The 19,714-nt window shown below is 37.1% G+C and overlaps 1 protein-coding gene across 1 annotated transcript in view; it reads right to left on the reverse strand.

Moving 5' to 3' along the window:
- Positions 1-19,714, reverse strand: part of LOC149961260 (uncharacterized) — a 46,889-nt gene that overhangs the window by 10,464 nt on the left and 16,711 nt on the right. The window contains exons 3-10 of the mRNA XM_090159879.1: positions 17,293-17,421; positions 16,580-16,816; positions 15,527-15,655; positions 13,262-13,516; positions 11,926-12,069; positions 10,968-11,222; positions 7,547-7,896; positions 2,183-2,429 (exon numbers count right to left, since the gene is read on the reverse strand). Coding sequence (XP_090016005.1) covers positions 2,183-2,429; positions 7,547-7,896; positions 10,968-11,222; positions 11,926-12,069; positions 13,262-13,516; positions 15,527-15,655; positions 16,580-16,816; positions 17,293-17,421 — 1,746 coding nt within the window. The remainder of the gene's footprint in view (positions 1-2,182; positions 2,430-7,546; positions 7,897-10,967; positions 11,223-11,925; positions 12,070-13,261; positions 13,517-15,526; positions 15,656-16,579; positions 16,817-17,292; positions 17,422-19,714) is intronic.

A 19,714-nucleotide genomic window follows, 5' to 3' on the forward strand; every position in this document is an offset into this window, starting at 1 on the left:
GGATTTTAACAGTTCCACTGATGCGTCCAAAGTCTTCTGGTGTGCTGAATTTTGGCCATGAGTCTTCCAAGTTCTTTTTCGCGTCATACTTTGAAAAAATAACGGCATCAAACATTTTGTCAACATTATTAATAAAATCGGCAGTGTATACAGTTTCTGACTCTAGTTTTCGAAATGCAATACAAATTTACGTTCCGGTAGATACTGCGTGAGTGTCAGATTTATATACTGGTATGGCCTAAAAGAGTGGGCAGCTCTGGGCAGTTTTAAAATTGGATTCGGGCAGTGCTATTAATCGTGAGTGTATCGCAAAAAAGTATGATACATTTAAAATAGTCGATAATCTCATGAGAGATGTCGCGTTTGACGGGTCTTTCCGGAACATATCGACAAACGCCGCCAATTTTGCTGAACTAAGTTACTTATTTTTAGCCCTTTTTTCTCTCATAATTTTGTTAAAATATTCGTCTGCTACAAATTCTGAATTCAGCGCTTTTATAGCTCATTGAAATTATGTTTTAGGGGTTCAATTTGTATTTGGACGGTTCTAAAAAATCCTTATTTTAGCCCCTTTATACTGGGATATCAATTAATTCTATAATCACCAGTGGTCTCATCATTTATATCCCGCGCAAGCGTCCACAGCCCTAACGGGTGACGAAACCGCCACTTACCACTGACAGACACACCTTTGACAACCATCCTCACTTCGCGCGGAGCTGTTGGGAATAAGGATGGATGCTGAAACGCCATCAAAAGATACCCAGCTCACCGAGATCGATAGCCAACCCGCGGAAGTAAAGGCATCAAAAGGTGGACAAAGGGCACATTGCGACCCAGTCCATCCCGCACTGCTGGCACCAGAGCACCTGTGAGATTCCAAAAGGCGAGGAAGCAAAAGCCACATCGCCTCATACGGAGAACCGCAGCCACGAAGCCGGAAACAAATTCTGCCAGAGCGTTGACAGTGCATGGACCACCACCTTTAGCTTAAGACAAAATCCAGTTTCCGTCCCCCTGACCGAAGTCGGAGGTTAAGGGTATGTGTAGTCAGAAATTTATATACCGGTGCTCCAATCGCAATCATGGCGGCTTACTACACCAATGGTCTCATTAAAATGCCCTACGCCAGCGTCCACACGCCCGGACAGGTGACAAAAACCAGCACGGGTAGTTGTAACCTACTACTGATCTCTCATCTTTGAAAACGATGTGAGATTAATAGGTTTTTTTTAGTTTCCGCGCAAGCTGAAGTGGTCTTGAACAGTAGTGGCGGAATGGCGGGGTACAATGTATGTATTTGAACCCCCCCCCCCCCCCAAATTGCACTCTGAAAAATATCATTTTCTAAATGCATAATGATTCTATAAAAATTTGGTTCCGGAGAAATCAAATAAACGAAACTTTTGGAGTCGAGGCAGAACGACGTACTTTTACTTCTTGGCGTAAATGAAATCATTGAACGAGCTTTATACGAACTTCGTATTTCGATGAAACAAACGTCTATTTGAAATTGGCAATATTAACAAATTTATTTTTTGGTAATAACATACACTTTTAAGTTAAAAGGAACAGAATATGTAAACGAGACAATAAGAACATTGTCTGTCCAATTGTTAATCTATGACAATAAACGAATTAATTTGGAGTTGGAATCAGAAGAAAGTATTTGCTCCTGCTGGAATGCAACGTCAGACATTTTCTAGATCATGTTGGCACTGCTTAAACAACAATAAATCCAGCTTCTAATTGGTTGATAGAGTTCCACGGATTAATGTTAAATTCGGATCACTAAAGTAGTCTCAGGTAGCAGACATCTAATTTATTAAGATGAGTGTTTGTATATATGTTTGTCCGCTATAGGAATGTTTAGTTTTCAACTTAGGTCGACCACATTTGGTATACTATCTCATGGTACCCTGACTGTGGTTATCGACAGTTAGGTCGGCAAAACAAATTCAATTAATTAAATAAATTAAATAATTAGGTATATCCGCTATATCCAAAATACTACACTTTGATCTTAGCCAAAAAGCCGAGTTTTTCAATTCGGAGTTTCGTCACTGGCGCTTTTTCCTTCGTTATACAAATAGGCATATTTCCCCGGGAAGTACCGGGCACCCCAGCTAGGGTTTATATAAATGTATATTTACGGGCAAAAATTAAAGTAGCAGACTGGTACCTTTCAGAGTTTTAACAGCAACAACTGAAACCGCTTCTTTGGTGATTCCCCGAGCTGTGGCCTTGACGACTTTGCCGAAAGCTCCTTGTCCCAAAATGTCCCCCAATTCGAGTCTGTCCTTCGGGAATTCCCACTTCTGGTCGTAGAAGTGCAGGTCCGGATGGGGTCCCACGACATCTGGCTCAAATTGCTTGTTAGGTTTGCCAATGTACCGAGCGTCTGCCGACCGTCTTTGGTTCATTCTTCTCTATTTAATGAAAACAATAAGTACTTTAGTAGAAATTATGTTTAATTCAGAGAAAACGGCATGGTATTAGAAGATAAAACTTATTTTATACAAGACGTTTCGAGCCGAGGCTCTTCTTCAGTCGTTCGTTAGTTTTAATTTGATTTAAAATTTTACCACGCGCCATATTCAAGTTCTAATATCACGCGAGCAGAAGGTCAGCGTGTTAAAAAATAAACAAAAGTTTTACTGATTTTAACAATTTACGTGTGTAATAGAATCAATGTAACCGATAAATCCAAAGTATATGTAAGTCAGTGTGAATTATTAAAATATAAATATAAAATAAAATAAAATTTTAAATCACAATATTACCCCAATTAGTTACTTCTTGACATCCTTTATCTAAATTTAAATTACCTAGTTTACGAATATACAATCCTTCATAGAATTTTCTTTTGTACCAATTGGTTTCCCGTTTTAAAATTTTGTAATCATCCCATTTAATAGAGTGGTTTAACGTAGACCAAATATGTTTTGAAATTCCGTTATTCATATCGCCCTTAGCCACGCAGGATTTATGTTCACGTATCCTGTCTAAAATGGAACGTTTTGTTTCACCAATATACGTTTTTCCACATGAGCAAGGGATTTCATAAATAACGCCTCGAATGGCGGAATCTTCTATTTTAGGTTTTAAATGAGAAATTTGATTTTTTAGTATATTAGTGGTTTTTGATACTAAGTTTATTTTATAATTTTTCAAAATACGTTTAAGTTTCTCTGTGGTTTTAGGTATATAGGGTAAAACTAAAACCTCCTCTTTAGGTTTACTTTTCATATCAGAAGGCATGCTGATTAAGTTTCTGTCAAATATGGTTTCTATAAGTGTTTTTGGATAATCTGATTCAATTAACTGATTTTTAATTTTTAATTTATCCGCAATTGGGTTATCAGATATGGATTCAATATGGTGTTTTAAACCTTTTACGACTGATGTTTTTACATGGTTGGGGTGGTTTGAATTAAAGTTTAAAAAGGTTTTTGAATGAGTAGGCTTTTGGAATAATGAAAAGGTTAGTTTACCATTAACATTTTTAATAAATAGGTCTAAAAAAGGAATTTCGTGGTTAACTTCTAGTTCAAGAGTGAAGTGAATAGAGTTATGTAAATTATTTAAATCATTGTGAAAAGTCGTTAATGAATCCAAGTCTCCCTTCCATACAAAAAATATATCATCCATAAAACGAAGCCAGCAAGCCAAATGATTTTTGTCCATGTCCGACCCAAAAATGGTATCCTCTAGATTTTCCACGAAGAGATTTGCTATAACCGGTGATAATGGATTCCCCATTGCTAGGCCGTCTTTTTGTTTATAAATTTGGGAATTAAAGTCAAAATAAGTACTATTTAAACATAATTCCGAAAGCTTAAGAATTGTATTGATTTTAAGAGGAGATCTTTGTAATAAATTAGGGTCATTTCTCAATTTAGATTCCAATAATTTAAGGGCTTCATTTATAGGGATACTACCATACATATCGGTTATATCAAAACTCCCTAAGACGTCATTCTGGGATAAGACAGGGCAATGGGATTTTAGTTTTTTAATACAATCTTCAGAGTTTTTTAAACAAGAAATATTGTTTCCAATTAAAGGGGAAATTATATTACATAAAATTTTTCCCGAGTTGTTGACGTTATCTCACGTTCTAACTCTAAAGAGTTCCAAGAAGCTAAATCTAAACATATCCGAAAATTCAACGAACTGTGCCTCAGACACGCTACAAGTAATCCGAAATCGAGACATCACATTGATCATCCATCTAACCCTTCTATAATCACCAACCTTTCTAATCGACAATTGACAACCGGCGAAACTTCGCTACTAGAAAAGGGTCTTAACTTCAAACCAACACAAACCAATCCCAATATCAATGATATCTATGCTACAACTGAAAATTTCTTACGCACTTCAAAACAATCCGATCAAGATAAACAGGAAATAAGGAGTCTAATCAAAAATTCGTTCAAACACGAGAAACAAGTGAAAAACTTAACTCCATCAAATCTAAACAAAATTGAAAGAACAGCTCTCAAATTCTTTAAAGAAAATAAGGACATTATTGTTTTAGAAGCGGATAAGGGTAAAAAAGTAGTTGTTATGGATAGACTTGATTATGTTCACAAGATGGCTGAGTCTTTAGATAAGAACAATTACTTAAAGCTAAAAAATGACTGTACTCAGGACATTGATAGGAAACTTAGGATTATTATAAATCAAGCGGTGAAATCAAAAGAAATTACGGAAAAGGAGAGATTTAGATTCTATAATGACAATGTTCAGACCCCTCATATTTATGGAAAACCCAAAATTCATAAGCCGAATAACCCACTACGAACTATAGTAGCTTCATATGGAAACCCAACGTACAACACGGGAAAAATTTTATGTAATATAATTTCCCCTTTAATTGGAAACAATATTTCTTGTTTAAAAAACTCTGAAGATTGTATTAAAAAACTAAAATCCCATTGCCCTGTCTTATCCCAGAATGACGTCTTAGGGAGTTTTGATATAACCGATATGTATGGTAGTATCCCTATAAATGAAGCCCTTAAATTATTGGAATCTAAATTGAGAAATGACCCTAATTTATTACAAAGATCTCCTCTTAAAATCAATACAATTCTTAAGCTTTCGGAATTATGTTTAAATAGTACTTATTTTGACTTTAATTCCCAAATTTATAAACAAAAAGACGGCCTAGCAATGGGGAATCCATTATCACCGGTTATAGCAAATCTCTTCGTGGAAAATCTAGAGGATACCATTTTTGGGTCGGACATGGACAAAAATCATTTGGCTTGCTGGCTTCGTTTTATGGATGATATATTTTTTGTATGGAAGGGAGACTTGGATTCATTAACGACTTTTCACAATGATTTAAATAATTTACATAACTCTATTCACTTCACTCTTGAACTAGAAGTTAACCACGAAATTCCTTTTTTAGACCTATTTATTAAAAATGTTAATGGTAAACTAACCTTTTCATTATTCCAAAAGCCTACTCATTCAAAAACCTTTTTAAACTTTAATTCAAACCACCCCAACCATGTAAAAACATCAGTCGTAAAAGGTTTAAAACACCATATTGAATCCATATCTGATAACCCAATTGCGGATAAATTAAAAATTAAAAATCAGTTAATTGAATCAGATTATCCAAAAACACTTATAGAAACCATATTTGACAGAAACTTAATCAGCATGCCTTCTGATATGAAAAGTAAACCTAAAGAGGAGGTTTTAGTTTTACCCTATATACCTAAAACCACAGAGAAACTTAAACGTATTTTGAAAAATTATAAAATAAACTTAGTATCAAAAACCACTAATATACTAAAAAATCAAATTTCTCATTTAAAACCTAAAATAGAAGATTCCGCCATTCGAGGCGTTATTTATGAAATCCCTTGCTCATGTGGAAAAACGTATATTGGTGAAACAAAACGTTCCATTTTAGACAGGATACGTGAACATAAATCCTGCGTGGCTAAGGGCGATATGAATAACGGAATTTCAAAACATATTTGGTCTACGTTAAACCACTCTATTAAATGGGATGATTACAAAATTTTAAAACGGGAAACCAATTGGTACAAAAGAAAATTCTATGAAGGATTGTATATTCGTAAACTAGGTAATTTAAATTTAGATAAAGGATGTCAAGAAGTAACTAATTGGGGTAATATTGTGATTTAAAATTTTATTTTATTTTATATTTATATTTTAATAATTCACACTGACTTAGATATACTTTGGATTTATCGGTTACATTGATTCTATTACACACGTAAATTGTTAAAATCAGTAAAACTTTTGTTTATTTTTTAACACGCTGACCTTCTGCTCGCGTGATATTAGAACTTGAATATGGCGCGTGGTAAAATTTTAAATCAAATTAAAACTAACGAACGACTGAAGAAGAGCCTCGGCTCGAAACGTCTTGTATAAAATAAGTTTTATCTTCTAATACCATGCCGTTTTCTCTGAATTAAACATAATTTCTACTAATATTCACCATGGTAAATAATAAGTTTAATATATAATAAGTACTTTACTGGACACTGAAAAGAGTACCGTTCCTTACCCCCTTTAACAAAACAATATAATTTATATAAATAAAGTTATAGGCTTCCCTTTGTACGGGGATGGGAAAGCTTTCTCCAATTAATTTGCTCACTTGGCAAAATGAAGTGTTTGACGACCTGCTTATAGCAAACATTTCATTTTAAGGAAACTTCGATGAAGTACGCCATTGCATCCGATAGGGTCAAAATTGCTTTATAATTGTATTTTGTTCAGTTGCGACTACAATTGCTAGATATCATAATTTGTTTTTAAATATTCCATTGTTTTAAGTGGGGTGGTGGAGTGGTTAGCGCTTTCGCTTCGCAGCAAGAGTAGCCGGGTTCGATTTCGCTTGTGGCACTGAGTGAAAAATTGGAACTACTCCTTCCGCGTTGAATTTGCAAGTTCTCTCCCCACTGGTTAAAGGGGTTTTCCCGAGTTCTTCGGTTTCCCACTTTCCATAAAAACTTGTAGAGGTTAACGGTAATAGTGAGTGTAGGAAGCTGTTGGCTCGCGTGGCACGAAAGGCTTTCCACCACCTGTTTAAAAGACAATATAAGTCGCTAGATGACTTATATGCAAAGGCTGATTATTATTATTTTTTTTTTAAATAGAGCTAATACCCAAGGCACCACCTTCGGCCACATAAGCAATGTTGCTTGTGCGTGATCAAGTAACAGGTGGCCGGGTTACAATACGTAGGAGGGTGGTGGCAAGCCCTTCATGCCACGCGAGCCAACAGCTCCCTACACTAACTATTACCGTTAACCTCAGCAAGTTTTTATGGGAAGGGGAAACCGAAGATCTCGGTGGAAAACCCCTTTAACCAGTGGGGGGAGAACTTACAAACTCTACGCAGAAGGAGTGGTTCCGGATTTTCACCCAGTGCCACTAGCTGGGATCGAACCCGGCTCCTCTTGCTGCGAGGCGAAAGTGCTAACCACTCCGCCACCCCACAGAATTATAGCTGTTAATCAAAGCGAATAAAAAAGGTGAATACCTTCTTTAGGCGGAAATAAATGACAGCGACGGTGACGGATAACAAGATAAGGACCACGAATGAAATGATGACGAACTGCCATTTGGAGGAATCGGCAACCGATGGTCCCGCGTACAATCGCACGTCAAACGTTCTTCGTATTTCTCCCTCTTCGTCGGTGGAGAGGCATTTGTACACTCCTTCGGCCTCCTTGGACGCGACGAACGTCAACACTTCGACGTTGAACGCATGCAGCGCCACGTTGTCCTTGAACCAACTGATATTCGGCGGCAGGATTCCCTGGCGGTAGCTGCAGTCTAGTTCGACAGCTTCTTCCTCGAAGGGAAACTTGGGAATTGGTTTCAATAATTCTGAAACGGTTGTTTGAATAATTATCACCGCAATGGCGCGCCTATTGTTCAAATTAAAATATTAATACTAAAAGGTTAGGTTAGTTTTATAAAAGTCGCTCGATGACTTGGGCCTAAGGTGGTGCCTTGGGTATAAGCCTAGCTGATTATTATTATTAAAGACGGTAATTGAAATTATTTAATTATTATTAATTATTATTTAATTTAATAATGCTTTGAAGGTTTTTTTAAAATATTAATACTAAAAGGTAAAGTTATTTTTATGTACGGTATTTGAAATAATAATTTTTTTTGTAGTTATTTTGATAATGCTTTGAAGGTTTAAGTTGACCAAAGCAAACTCGTTTTATTTGAATTTGAAATTTTCTAAAAATATTTGGAAAAGTACCGTCTATTTTAAGTGATTATCAGTTTTTGAGTACTAAATAGGCTTCGAGCTTGGAAAAAATAGAGGCAATGGTTTTAATACTTGTCAACTAAATTTGAGAGGAAAGATCGCGCTACATTTAGTTTGAAAGGTTTCAAAACTTCCACTTTCGGAAAGTGTAGAGATATATTTTTGAAAGGGCAGACGAGTTTCACGCATTCGATATAAAACTCGGTGATCCACGGGACTTTCAAATCGGAACGACACCGAAACCCCTCCCCCCTCCCTGTTTCCGAAACTACCCAATACGATTTCCCCCCCCCCTCCGAAATTCGCGGCGGAAACAGAGAGATAATTTCGGGTGTATTGCGGGTTGGGACAAACACGGCCCAACTCTCAGGGGCGACAGATTTTGAGAAAATAGATAGTCGAACCACCTCAGTAACGAAGCGAAAGGCAGTCTCGGTTTCCCTCTGTACCGCGGGTCGCTTTTTCATCGCCGCCCCGCCTTTGGCTTCGTGACAGACTAAGCACACATTCCTGAAAGCTGGGACGTACGACCAACGTACCAAGCGCTCCTTATAATATAGACTAGCCGAGAAGCCCGCCTTACAGGCGGGCCCTCAGCTAGTTGTGCGTTTCGAGGCACTCCACTCCAGTACGCCCCCAACCCCTTTTTCCCATGGGATAATTTCCGTGCCACACTTTTCCCCATAGTCGAACCACCGCAGTAAGGCACCCTCCCCCATCTACCCATGCGAGAATTTCCGTGGCACCCTTTTCCCCATAGTCGAACCACCGCAGTAAGGCCCCCTCCCTTTTTTCCGTGCGATGGTACACTTAACCCCATAGTGGACCTCCCCCCGTATGGCCCCCTCGCCCTTTTCCCATGGTACCCTTTTCCCCAAAGTATAGCCACACCAGTAAGGCCTTTCCTCCCCCCTTTCCCCATATGATAATTATCGTGGTACCCTTTTCCCCAAAGTAGAACCACCCCAGTAAGGCCCTTCCTCCCCCTTTTTCCCATGTGTTAATTACCGGGGTACCCCTCCCCCTTCTTCCCATGTGATAATTACCGGGGTACCTCTCCCCCTTCTTCCCATGTGATAATTACCGGGGTACCTCTCCCCCTTTTGTCCGTGTGATAATTACCGGGGTACCCTTCCCCCTTTTCCCATGTGATAATTACCGGGGTACACTCCCCCTTTTTCCCATGTGATAATTACCGGGGTACCCCTCCCCCTTTTCTCCATGCGAGAATTTCCGTTGTACTCCCCTCCCCCTTTCCAATGCGAGAATTTCCGTGGTTCCCTTTTCCCCGCAAAAATAACTCAAACTCGCAGTCGTACCAAACCCCCCTGTATCCAATGGCTGATGCATAAAGGCCACGGGACTAACGTACGCCGAGAGAGCCACGGGACTTTTAAATTGGAACGACCCCGAAACCCCCCCTCCCCGTTTCCGAAACTCACAGGCCTTCTGAAACCATGGACTAATTAATGTATACACAGGCACAACGCCACTCTCTCATAAAAGCGGCGACTTCATTTCCTGTTCATCTTTTTCTAAGCCTTGTCCAAAAAATCTTTGATTTACCATTATCGGAATCACTGAAATCCACTTTTTTAATCTTCTTTTTGTCTGGAGAAATTGAGAATAACGTCTCGAATGTATGGGCCGAAAAATTAATATCAATCAATTTAATTTTTAATATAAAAGAATTCATTTACCAAACGCACGTGAAGCCTACAACATCGCTGGCAAGGCGACTGCTTTTTTTTTGTTCCCTTAAAGGAAAAGTCCAGGTTGGGTAAAACTTGGGTCTATTTGAAAGATCATGTTTAAATAAACTCAAAAATATCAGTCGTAAAATTGTATCTTTTTTTAATGACGATAAATTAATTTTTAAACGAGCCAAATTTACCGCCAAGCGATCTGCCATTTTTTGTTTCGGGGTGACGTTTTAGGACTTTAATCACGCGGTGTTCGCGCTATAACAGGCTTTAACAGCGCTCTGTTCCCCGCGCGCGCTTGCTCCGCGTGCGGTCTGCGGAGGGAAGGCGAAAGAAAATGGCAGCTCGCTTGGCGGTAAATTTCGCTCGTTTAAAAATTAATTTCTCGTCATTAAAAAAAGATACAATTTTACGACTGATATTTTTGAGTATATTTAAACATGATCTTTCAAATAGACCCAAGTTTTACCCAACCTGGACTTTTCCTTTAAACCTTTCCTCCCGTTTCCATCCCCCTTGACTCAGTTTGTCGTTAGTTCGCACAATCGCCGCTCGAGGGCACATTTAGCAATCGCTAGCCGCTAAATTTCCTATGCGGACCTTCCCTGTTTATACATTAATTAGTCCATGCTTAAACTACCCCACACGATCCCCCCTCCGAAATTCGCGGCGGAAACAGAGAGATAATTTCGGGTGTATTGCGTGTTGGGACAAACACGGCCCAACTCTCAGGGGTGACAGATTTTGAGAAAATAGATAGTCGAACCACCTCAGTAACGAAGCGAAAGGCAGTCTCGGTTTCCCTCTGTGCCGCGGGTCGCTTTTTCCTCGCCGCCCCGCCTTTGGCTTCGTGACAGACTAAGCAAACATTCCTGAAAGCTCGGACGACGACCAACGTACCACGCGCTCCTTCTAATATAGATAGCCTACGTTCTTTCGAATTCCTTGGAACAAGTAAGAACAACTCTTACCAACTTTTCCGAAACTGTAATTAGCTTTGAATCCAACATTATCTTCAGATGAGTCTGATTTGAATATGAGGCGTAGGTGTCTTCCGGTAGATGAGATTTTGAAAGGTTCGTGACTTCCGCAATATCTTTGCTCGTTGTTGCTCGAAACAACAGGAGGTGCGTAAAGGATTTGCAAATAATCACATTCGCAATTAGCTTGGCAAAACTCTAAATCGAAACTTTCAATATGAACTTGAATATTTTGGTTTTCGGGAGCTACAGAAAAAAATTACCTTTTTAAATACATTCTATGTGTAAAATCCGTTTGCCCATAAGCCTATAATATTGTTCCATCGGTTTATTAATTTTTAAAAATCATTTCTAGAATTTTGTTCCGTAAGTTTAGCCCATGAACTGTTGAATTAAGATTATTAATTTGCCCGTATCTCTATAATATTACTATAAATATTAAATCTTTTAGCCATGGTTTATTATATAATATTGTTCCATAAGTTCATCTATCAGACAGTTAGTCTTAGAACCGAGGGGCTGGTCACTCCGCGTAATCGGTGTACAGAGCCGTACCTTTGACTGTACTAATGGGATTACGCGTAATCTTTGAAGTCCCTGCCTTTGGCAGTGGTAATCTAAGCGTAATCCGGTGTACAGATTTTCTAAGAGTGGTTAGCCCCTCGCTTAGAACACCAACAAAATCACAAGTACGCCACTTGTTTAATGACACTAATTGTATTTAGTGTCTTTGTATACCAAATAATCACGTTTACACCACGTCTAGAATCACAAGAAATTAATTTAGTGTTGTAGAAAACTAAACTAGCACGTGTTTCACAAGTGTGAAATTTGGCAACACGTGTTCTCCCCTAGAAATACTGATTATCAACCATAAGAACACGTGGTAATGCTACCTGGGAACAGCTCTCATTATTCCGTGTCACATAATTTCTAGCATGTTACTTACCGGTTATAACCAGATGGCAAAGCAGATTGCGGGTATAATTATTGGGATAGTTTGGCGAGTAGAATTCCCTTTTCTCAGGGTTCCCGACGCTGAATGCCTCGCAATCTGGGTTGAGGAATTGCTTCGTTGCCACAGCGCGAGAATCTGCGATAAATATTGATTAATTCATTATCATTTCTATTTGCCATTTTGGCTAACATTTTATAGCTCACTTAAAAAATAAAAATAGTTTTCTTTTTTCAAAGAAAAGATAATTGTTTTTAGTGAATTTCGGGGAATAATTGAGAGGAAAATGTCTTAACTGAAAATTTAATGCTTTAGTGCCAAAGACGTTGTAGCTCTTTTAATGTTTGAGATAAAAACCAATGATACGCGTATAAGAGTTAGTCCTAAGTGTGGTTGTTTCGGGACTGCAAACACAGTGTAATTTTTCTTTGAAACTATTTAAAAACAAGTTGGCAAGCCAAAATATACCTCTCCTCGTAAGAGTTTTCCTGTGATATTTTTACCTCTCCGAGGGGACTATAACCTGGGAATGGTATAACAATTACCCTGTCTGTCTGTTTTTCTGGGCTGCCTTCACAATTCAGTTAAGTGTTTTTTGTTTGCGTTGGAAGTTTTTACAATTACGTTAAAGAAATTTTTCACCCCTTGATTTGATAGTGCCGTGGCTAAAAAAGGGGAGGAAGGGCCTTACTGCGGTGGTTCGACTATGGGGAAAAGGGTGCCACGGAAATTATCGCATGGGTAAAAGGGGGAGGGTGCCTTGCGGTGGATCGACTATGGGGAAAAGGGTGCCAAGGAAATTATCCCATGGGAAAAAATTGGTTGGGGGGGGGCGTACTGGAGTGGAGTGCCTCGAAACACACAACTAGCTGAGGGCCCGCCTGTAAGGTGGGCTTCTCGGCTAGTCTGTAATAAGTTACGTGATCAGTTAAATGCCGTCAAAGCACCCTGATTACGGAATTTACAGTTTTTCGATTCAACAGTTTTTTCGATTCAACAGTTTTAAAAACCTAGAAAAGGCCGTAATTACTTAAATAATTAGTTGAACTGTGAAAATATATGAATACACTTGAAATGTGTAAGCTAGGATTCCTGCAAATCGTCTTGAGAATCGTGAATTTCCAAAATCATTGGAAGGCCATGATTGCCAGTCAAAACCTCCATTTACCTTTCAAGTGTATACTTATTTAGTTCCTTGTTAATGCACATCGTAGGCAAATCACCGACATTTTTATGAAATGACTAAAGGCAGTGGCATAGTCTGGATTTTGTTTCGAGGGGACACACCATTGAAAAAAAGTATAAAATTAAAAATATTTGAAGGACCAACCTTTTTTCAGGAACACGTACTTTGCTCTAAATTTTGACAGAGTGTTTATTTTGCCGATAGTGTTCAGTTTCAGTCGCAGGTACCTTCCGGTTGAATAAATGCTCCTGGCGTTATTATATGACTGACATGTTGAAGGAAGCAAATTTGAGTTTTCTCGATTGCCGTCTCTTACTTCTATAAAATCGTTATCGCAATCAGTCCCTATATCCCTGTTAAATTCTTTAAAATTGACTTCAACGTAATGTTTCTTTGGAGCTGTTTATAAAAAAATTAAAATGTTATTTTTACAAATATTAAATGGATTATCTATACAGTGTGTCTGCATTTGCTGAAATAGACCATTTTTCTCAAAACGTTTATTTTAGAAGAATATTTTTTCTATTCAATTCCATTATCTAATTTATCAAGCTTCAATTGTGAAATTTAAAGAATTTCAAATTACATTTTTACTCATAGATGGTAGACAAAACGTTTCAAATGAAAAGTATGGCATATTGAAAATGTTCCGATGAAATTGGTTTGGTCGAAAAAAGGCAATTTTTGCAAACTCATGAGGTCATAAAAACCAGTTCGTGTCAAAATATTTTTAACAGACGTGAAAAATTTAAAATACCTGATTATCTCATGGTAGATGTCGCGGTTGACGGGTCTTTCCGGAACATATCGACAAACGCCGCCAATTTTGCTGAACTAAGTTACTTATTTACAGCCCTTTTTTGTCTCATAATTTTGTTTAAATATTCGTCTGCTACAAATTCGGCGCTTTTATAGCTCATTGAAATTATGCTTTAGGGGTTCAGTTTGTATTTGTTCAGTTTAAAAACACCTTATTTTAACCCCTGAAATGTGTGTAGCTCGATAATACCTGCATCTTCGCCAACGTGAGTCTGTGGGCGATTTATCACGTTACCAAAAGACCTCTCTACTATACTCGGAGCAACAGGACGACCAGCTTCAATTTTTCTCCGCCATAAGTCATCGAGGCTCGTTGCTGCCGTATTAGTTCATAAAGCCCCGCAGGAAAAATTCAAGGGTCGAATCAAGGGTGGCCGAACTGTTCCGTTCTTTTGAATCTATTACCAAGGAAAGTCAGTAGATAAAGGTGCCACAACATCACGATGTTAATGCGCTCGCGCTAGCGCACCGTCATGTTGACCCAGGAAACGACTGTAATCAAGCAAAGGAATGTCGTCTAAGAATCGTGCGTATTTTAAATTTTGGTCACAAGTATCGCCGCCTACCGATCGAGTGTTAAATGAATATATGTAAGCTGTCTGCTCTTTCAAAATTAAAAACTTAGAAATTCAAAAGTTGTCGGATATTTCTTCACATATTTCGCTCCCGGATATTAAGGCAGATGGCTCTATATTTTCTAAGTTCGAAGCTCATTCGATACTTCTACTTGAAGAAAGATAAAACTTGTGGAATAATTAAGACGGTCTGCCTAAACGTTTAGTTTAAACTGTGCTTGGTGGTGATGAGGGAATCCAAAGGGTAGATTGTTTTAGTGATTAAATGGCCTTGATTTCCAGATGGAACATTGGTTTGAGACTTAGAGAACACTGTCGTATGGCTGAAAGTCAATTTTGAATATTTATAGTTCATAGTATGACGCGGCTTAGTGCAGTTGGGATGGCGGCTCTGTAAGCATTTGACTAACAAGAAATGCGTTACCAGTTCTAGCATAAAAGCACGCTATTGTCGGGAATAAGGTAGCTCTGATTTAAAAAGTCGCTATTAAAGTAATGGGTAATAAACTCGAAATTCATCTCTGACTAGTGAGTCCGACTGGTGATTTAATCAGCTTCACGTTGTCTAAAAACGTGTTGATTATTCGAATGGATAATAATATGCCATCTGCACTGCATCAGTGAGAGAATACATTTACTTAAAAATTAGGATTAAATAAAATATCCAAACCATTAAATTAAAAAAACAATGTTTTGGTAAATGCTGAAACATAATCACAAACATTCATTTGAAATATATTTTAGGAAAAGTCTATTAAAACAAGGTATTTCGACCTAGTACCGGCTGAAAACTTTGCAGTGGATTTTCAACCAAATCATTTTCACTGAAACAATTTTCAGTATGTCTACAATATTTTCGTTTGAAGTATGATAAAAATTCCAAAAAACGGTGAAATGTTTTTCAATTTCTCTGAAATAATCACGTTAGACAGTTTCGTATTGAGAAAATTTACAAAAAATTTCGTGATTCTAGATAATATACTTTTTAGAAAATGAGGTAAAACCCTGAACGTACCTTCTAATATCAAAACGCAACTGAAGCTTCCACCATAAGTATTTGGGTAACCTGGTGAGTAGAATTCTTTGATCGTTGGATTGCCAACACTGAAATTACGACACTCGTTGTGTTTGGAGGCGCTAGTTTCTAAAATTTTGAAAATTATTTTATACCTTGTAGCCGTTTCTCAATTTCTGTCAATTTGTTGGCTTAACCGAAATTGAGCAATGTAATAGAACTGCTTCTACGTTTTGCTATAAGGTCTATAGGTTATAAATGTTTGGTCAAATTTAATTCCTTAGCTAAATTTCCATTCAATATCTTAAGAAATAATCTTTTCATTTAAAGTTATCTATAAATTCATGGTCTGTGATTTCTTCATCCTTTTAAGAATGGCGTGGTTTTGTCAAAAACGGGCATCGTACATAATGGCCAACGTGGACTCTACACAGCGGGATGGTCACGCCACGAATAAAGATACCAAACATATTCAAGAAAACTTGGTACTCATTGTAAGTGGGGGAGTTGAGATCGAGCATTTGTAGGAATTAAATGTAAAGAGATGATTTGTGTCTTATAAATAACAAATCGTCAGCTTAGAAGACAGAAAACCATCAATTGAAGAGCTTCTTGGCTCTATGTTAACTCAAAGGCTTTCACATAAGTCAATATCTAGCAAGTGCATGAAGGTGATCTCACTTACCATTTCCAGTGATTCGTATAAAAAAGGCTTTCGTATTATAATCAATTTTGGTAAAAATGTCCAAGATGGCTCTACCATTACGGGATTGAATTTCGACCGGTCAATAACAACGCTATTCATTCCTTATTTATCCTCCTTCATATCTACTAGGGCTGTTTCAAATATTACACTAAATAATTCGATCGAATACCAAATTGTATATTCGATTGATCGTACCGAATAGATGTTGAAAATGTAAGCGATGGTTTTGCTGATCAAATAGTCAAAGGAGAACGCGATGGGATTTCCCAAATTGGTCTTGAATGTCACGGAACTGCTTATTACTTTCGCTTAACCCTAGTTGGAATATTTCTACTCGGTTTACTTACCGAGAAATGAATACGATGCCTTGAATCCAGAGAACTGTCTCGAGTCATCGGATTCAAATCTTAATCGAATCGAATTTCCGGGCGAATATATGACGCCTGGATTAATCGCATCGCAAAACATTCTAAAATCATCCTTATAATCTTCATTCTGGATTTTCAGACTATCAAATGAGCATCGAGCGCTTTCTTCCAAGTGAAACTCGGAAAAGCTTACTAGAACTGAGTGATTCATTTCGGCTGTGGAGTTCAAACAGAAATAAACGATGAAGCGAAGAACAAAATGCGCTTGTTCGTGGCAGTGGCACCAGACATTTTTTTGGTTCGAATATTTCGTAAGTTTTATCATTATTATAAATCTTTTAGGGTTTAGCTTTTTTTGCCCCTTTTTGTCACTAGGTGGTTTCTTTTCACGGAGTATTAGGGTTACTCTTTTTACTCCTTCTGAAAAGGAGGTGTAAAGGAGTAAATCGGATTTTGTCGTCTGCTAGCCAGAATTTATCTGCCGAAAAGGCCACAGGCAGCCATTTTCTTATTCCGACTCAAACTATTCGCCAGCGTAGAATCGGAGTAAAATGACGTCATAGCCTTACTCTTCTCACCCTACTCCGCAATCCCGGAACAAGCGAAGACAAACCACCTTTTCTTATTAAGACTAATTTTTTACTAAAAGGTAGCCAATGAATATGATATTTTGATATACCGCTTGTACTCACCTTCGAGGGTCAGATCACACAGAATGGATGCGTGGTAGAAATTGTTGAAGTTTGGCGAACTAAATTCTCGAGTCTCTTTGTTTCCAATCGAAAATGGGTCGCAGGGAGCTTCTACGTTCCGTCTTTCCTCTAAATGAGTGTAACAAAGCAAATAATCAGATAAATATACGGATCAGAGACACACTTTACGCGAAATAATGCGGGACACGTTCATGTACCACTTTATCTCTTGAACCGAAGTGACCACTGCGGAAAATGTTTCTCGCGAGTTCGCCTACTTGCTCTTTACCGATAACAAACGCCACATTTCTCCAAAAAGTTGTAAATTTAGCAAAATATTAACTCTGGCCGATAGGCCAGAGTTATTTATGGCCCGAACATGCTTTCCTATGGGAATCGATAGTACACTGGAAGGCAGGGAAAAATATAACTTTTTGTTCACTTTTTGAAAAAAGACAATTATTTTAAAGGTTTATCATGCCCAAGATTCAGCATTAGGGAGGCTAGCAGCATTATTCTTATTGTCAACAATAATTTATTAACACATTGAAATTGCAATACTTTACAAGGTTTACTCGGCAGTGAATAAGAGTATGCCAATGACTTTCCTTCATAGACTCATTTCTGACATAAGTCTGCTTTCATTGGCTGGAAAGTTCCTGAGCTAGCAACCCTGTTACAAAATTCCAAAATAAAATGGCGGACCGCGATGTCGCCTTAAACTAGTGTTAAAACTTTTCGGGTTTTTAAAAACGTATTATTTATAAATAAATTTGGTTGACATGTATTTATTTCATTGAAAATTATTATTACTAAACAATTGTATTAACGTTAATTATTTAAAATTTTAACTAATATTTGGAACTTTAGGGTAAGTTTTAATAATAATTTGAAATTCGCGCAACAAAGATTGTAGAATTATACGCCATTAGATGGCCTCCTAGGAATCTAGGATGTAGTAGGATATACATCATTTCAGCTAAGGTGCCTTGTAATTTGTTGAAAAGTAGGAACTCTGACTAGCTTGCTATTAAATTAAAAAGAGTTCCAAATTTAAAATATAAAACTGTGGCCAAATGCTATTCTTCAGTTAAAATTGATTTTATAGTAGAAATGAAGTTATTTAGTGAACGAGTGATACTAATGGATAGTACCATTGTTAAGGAAGAAAAGTACATGTCCACTGTGGCCCACAAAATGCTTTATTTTTTTTAAATTCCACCTGGAAATGTAACTGAATTCTTTAAATTGTTTTTAAAGACAGGACCGAATCTGGTAAATTTTAGTTGGAAAATGCATGAATCAAGTATTGAACTTAATTTATGATATCTCTGTAGCTCCTACCTTTAATTGATAAAATTTTAAGAATTCTTATGAAATTGAAACTCTAGTGTTCAATATTTTTAATATTGCTTCTTTACATTTTGGTTTGAATCAAAGTGTAGGATCTGTCATTAACAAAACGAACATTTTTTACCATAAAGTGAAAAGTTATAAATCATTAATAATTATTATCTTGTAACTGAATGATTACTTATGGCTTATATTTACAATAATAATTTCTACGATAAATATGCCCTGTAGGGCAGGAAAAGAGCCAGATATTAATGAAAAATGCTTTTATCAAAGCAGTTTAAAGGTAATTTATGAGGGGGGGGGGTGAGTTGGTACCTAGAAAGGTACAGATATTGCTTTAGATTTTAAGAGATATATTTTGCAATTACTTTCAAAAGCCAAATATATTTTATTACATTTCATCAATTTTCCTCTCCTTTTCACAAATTGATATTCATATTTATCAGATGGAAATGTATATATTTGAAAACCCTTTCCATAAATTTGAGCCTTGAAACTGTAACAGGAAACTGATAAAGTACTAAATTACAAAGGATTACCTGTAAGTTGACCATTTAATTTGTTGCAACTCACCAAAGGAAATACACTATTAAATTGGTATAAATGTTTTACAATCTACCTACATGTAATCAAGAATATTATCAACTACATAGCCCCTAATTTGATGATTAATTTAGTATTGATCTCCACCCATTGAGATGTGAGAGAGACTGCAACTCTATAAGGGGAGTGTTATGTTTTCCAGTATTATCCAGAAAAAGATGAGAACTGATCAGGATTTTTATTCCAATAATAAAAATAATAATCAGCTAAGCTAATACCCAAGTCACAAACCACCGGCTAGCATCTTGTTAGTCATGATTCTAACTCTAATTTAATGAGAAAATATTATAAATTTAATAGTTTTCAGTATAATAGTAAACTGGAGTTAATTTATTGGGTAGCATAGTACAACAAGTTTTAAGCAATATCAAGCCCTAAACATAACAATAAAAACCAAGTGCCACTTTATTTTAAAATATTATAAAATGCAAACTAACAGACAGAATTTATAAATAAATGAAAG

The sequence above is a fragment of the Leiobunum rupestre genome, chromosome 1, assembly GCF_980474605.1.
Source record: "Leiobunum rupestre chromosome 1, qqLeiRupe1.1.hap1, whole genome shotgun sequence".
Classification (NCBI taxonomy): domain Eukaryota; kingdom Metazoa; phylum Arthropoda; class Arachnida; order Opiliones; family Sclerosomatidae; genus Leiobunum; species Leiobunum rupestre.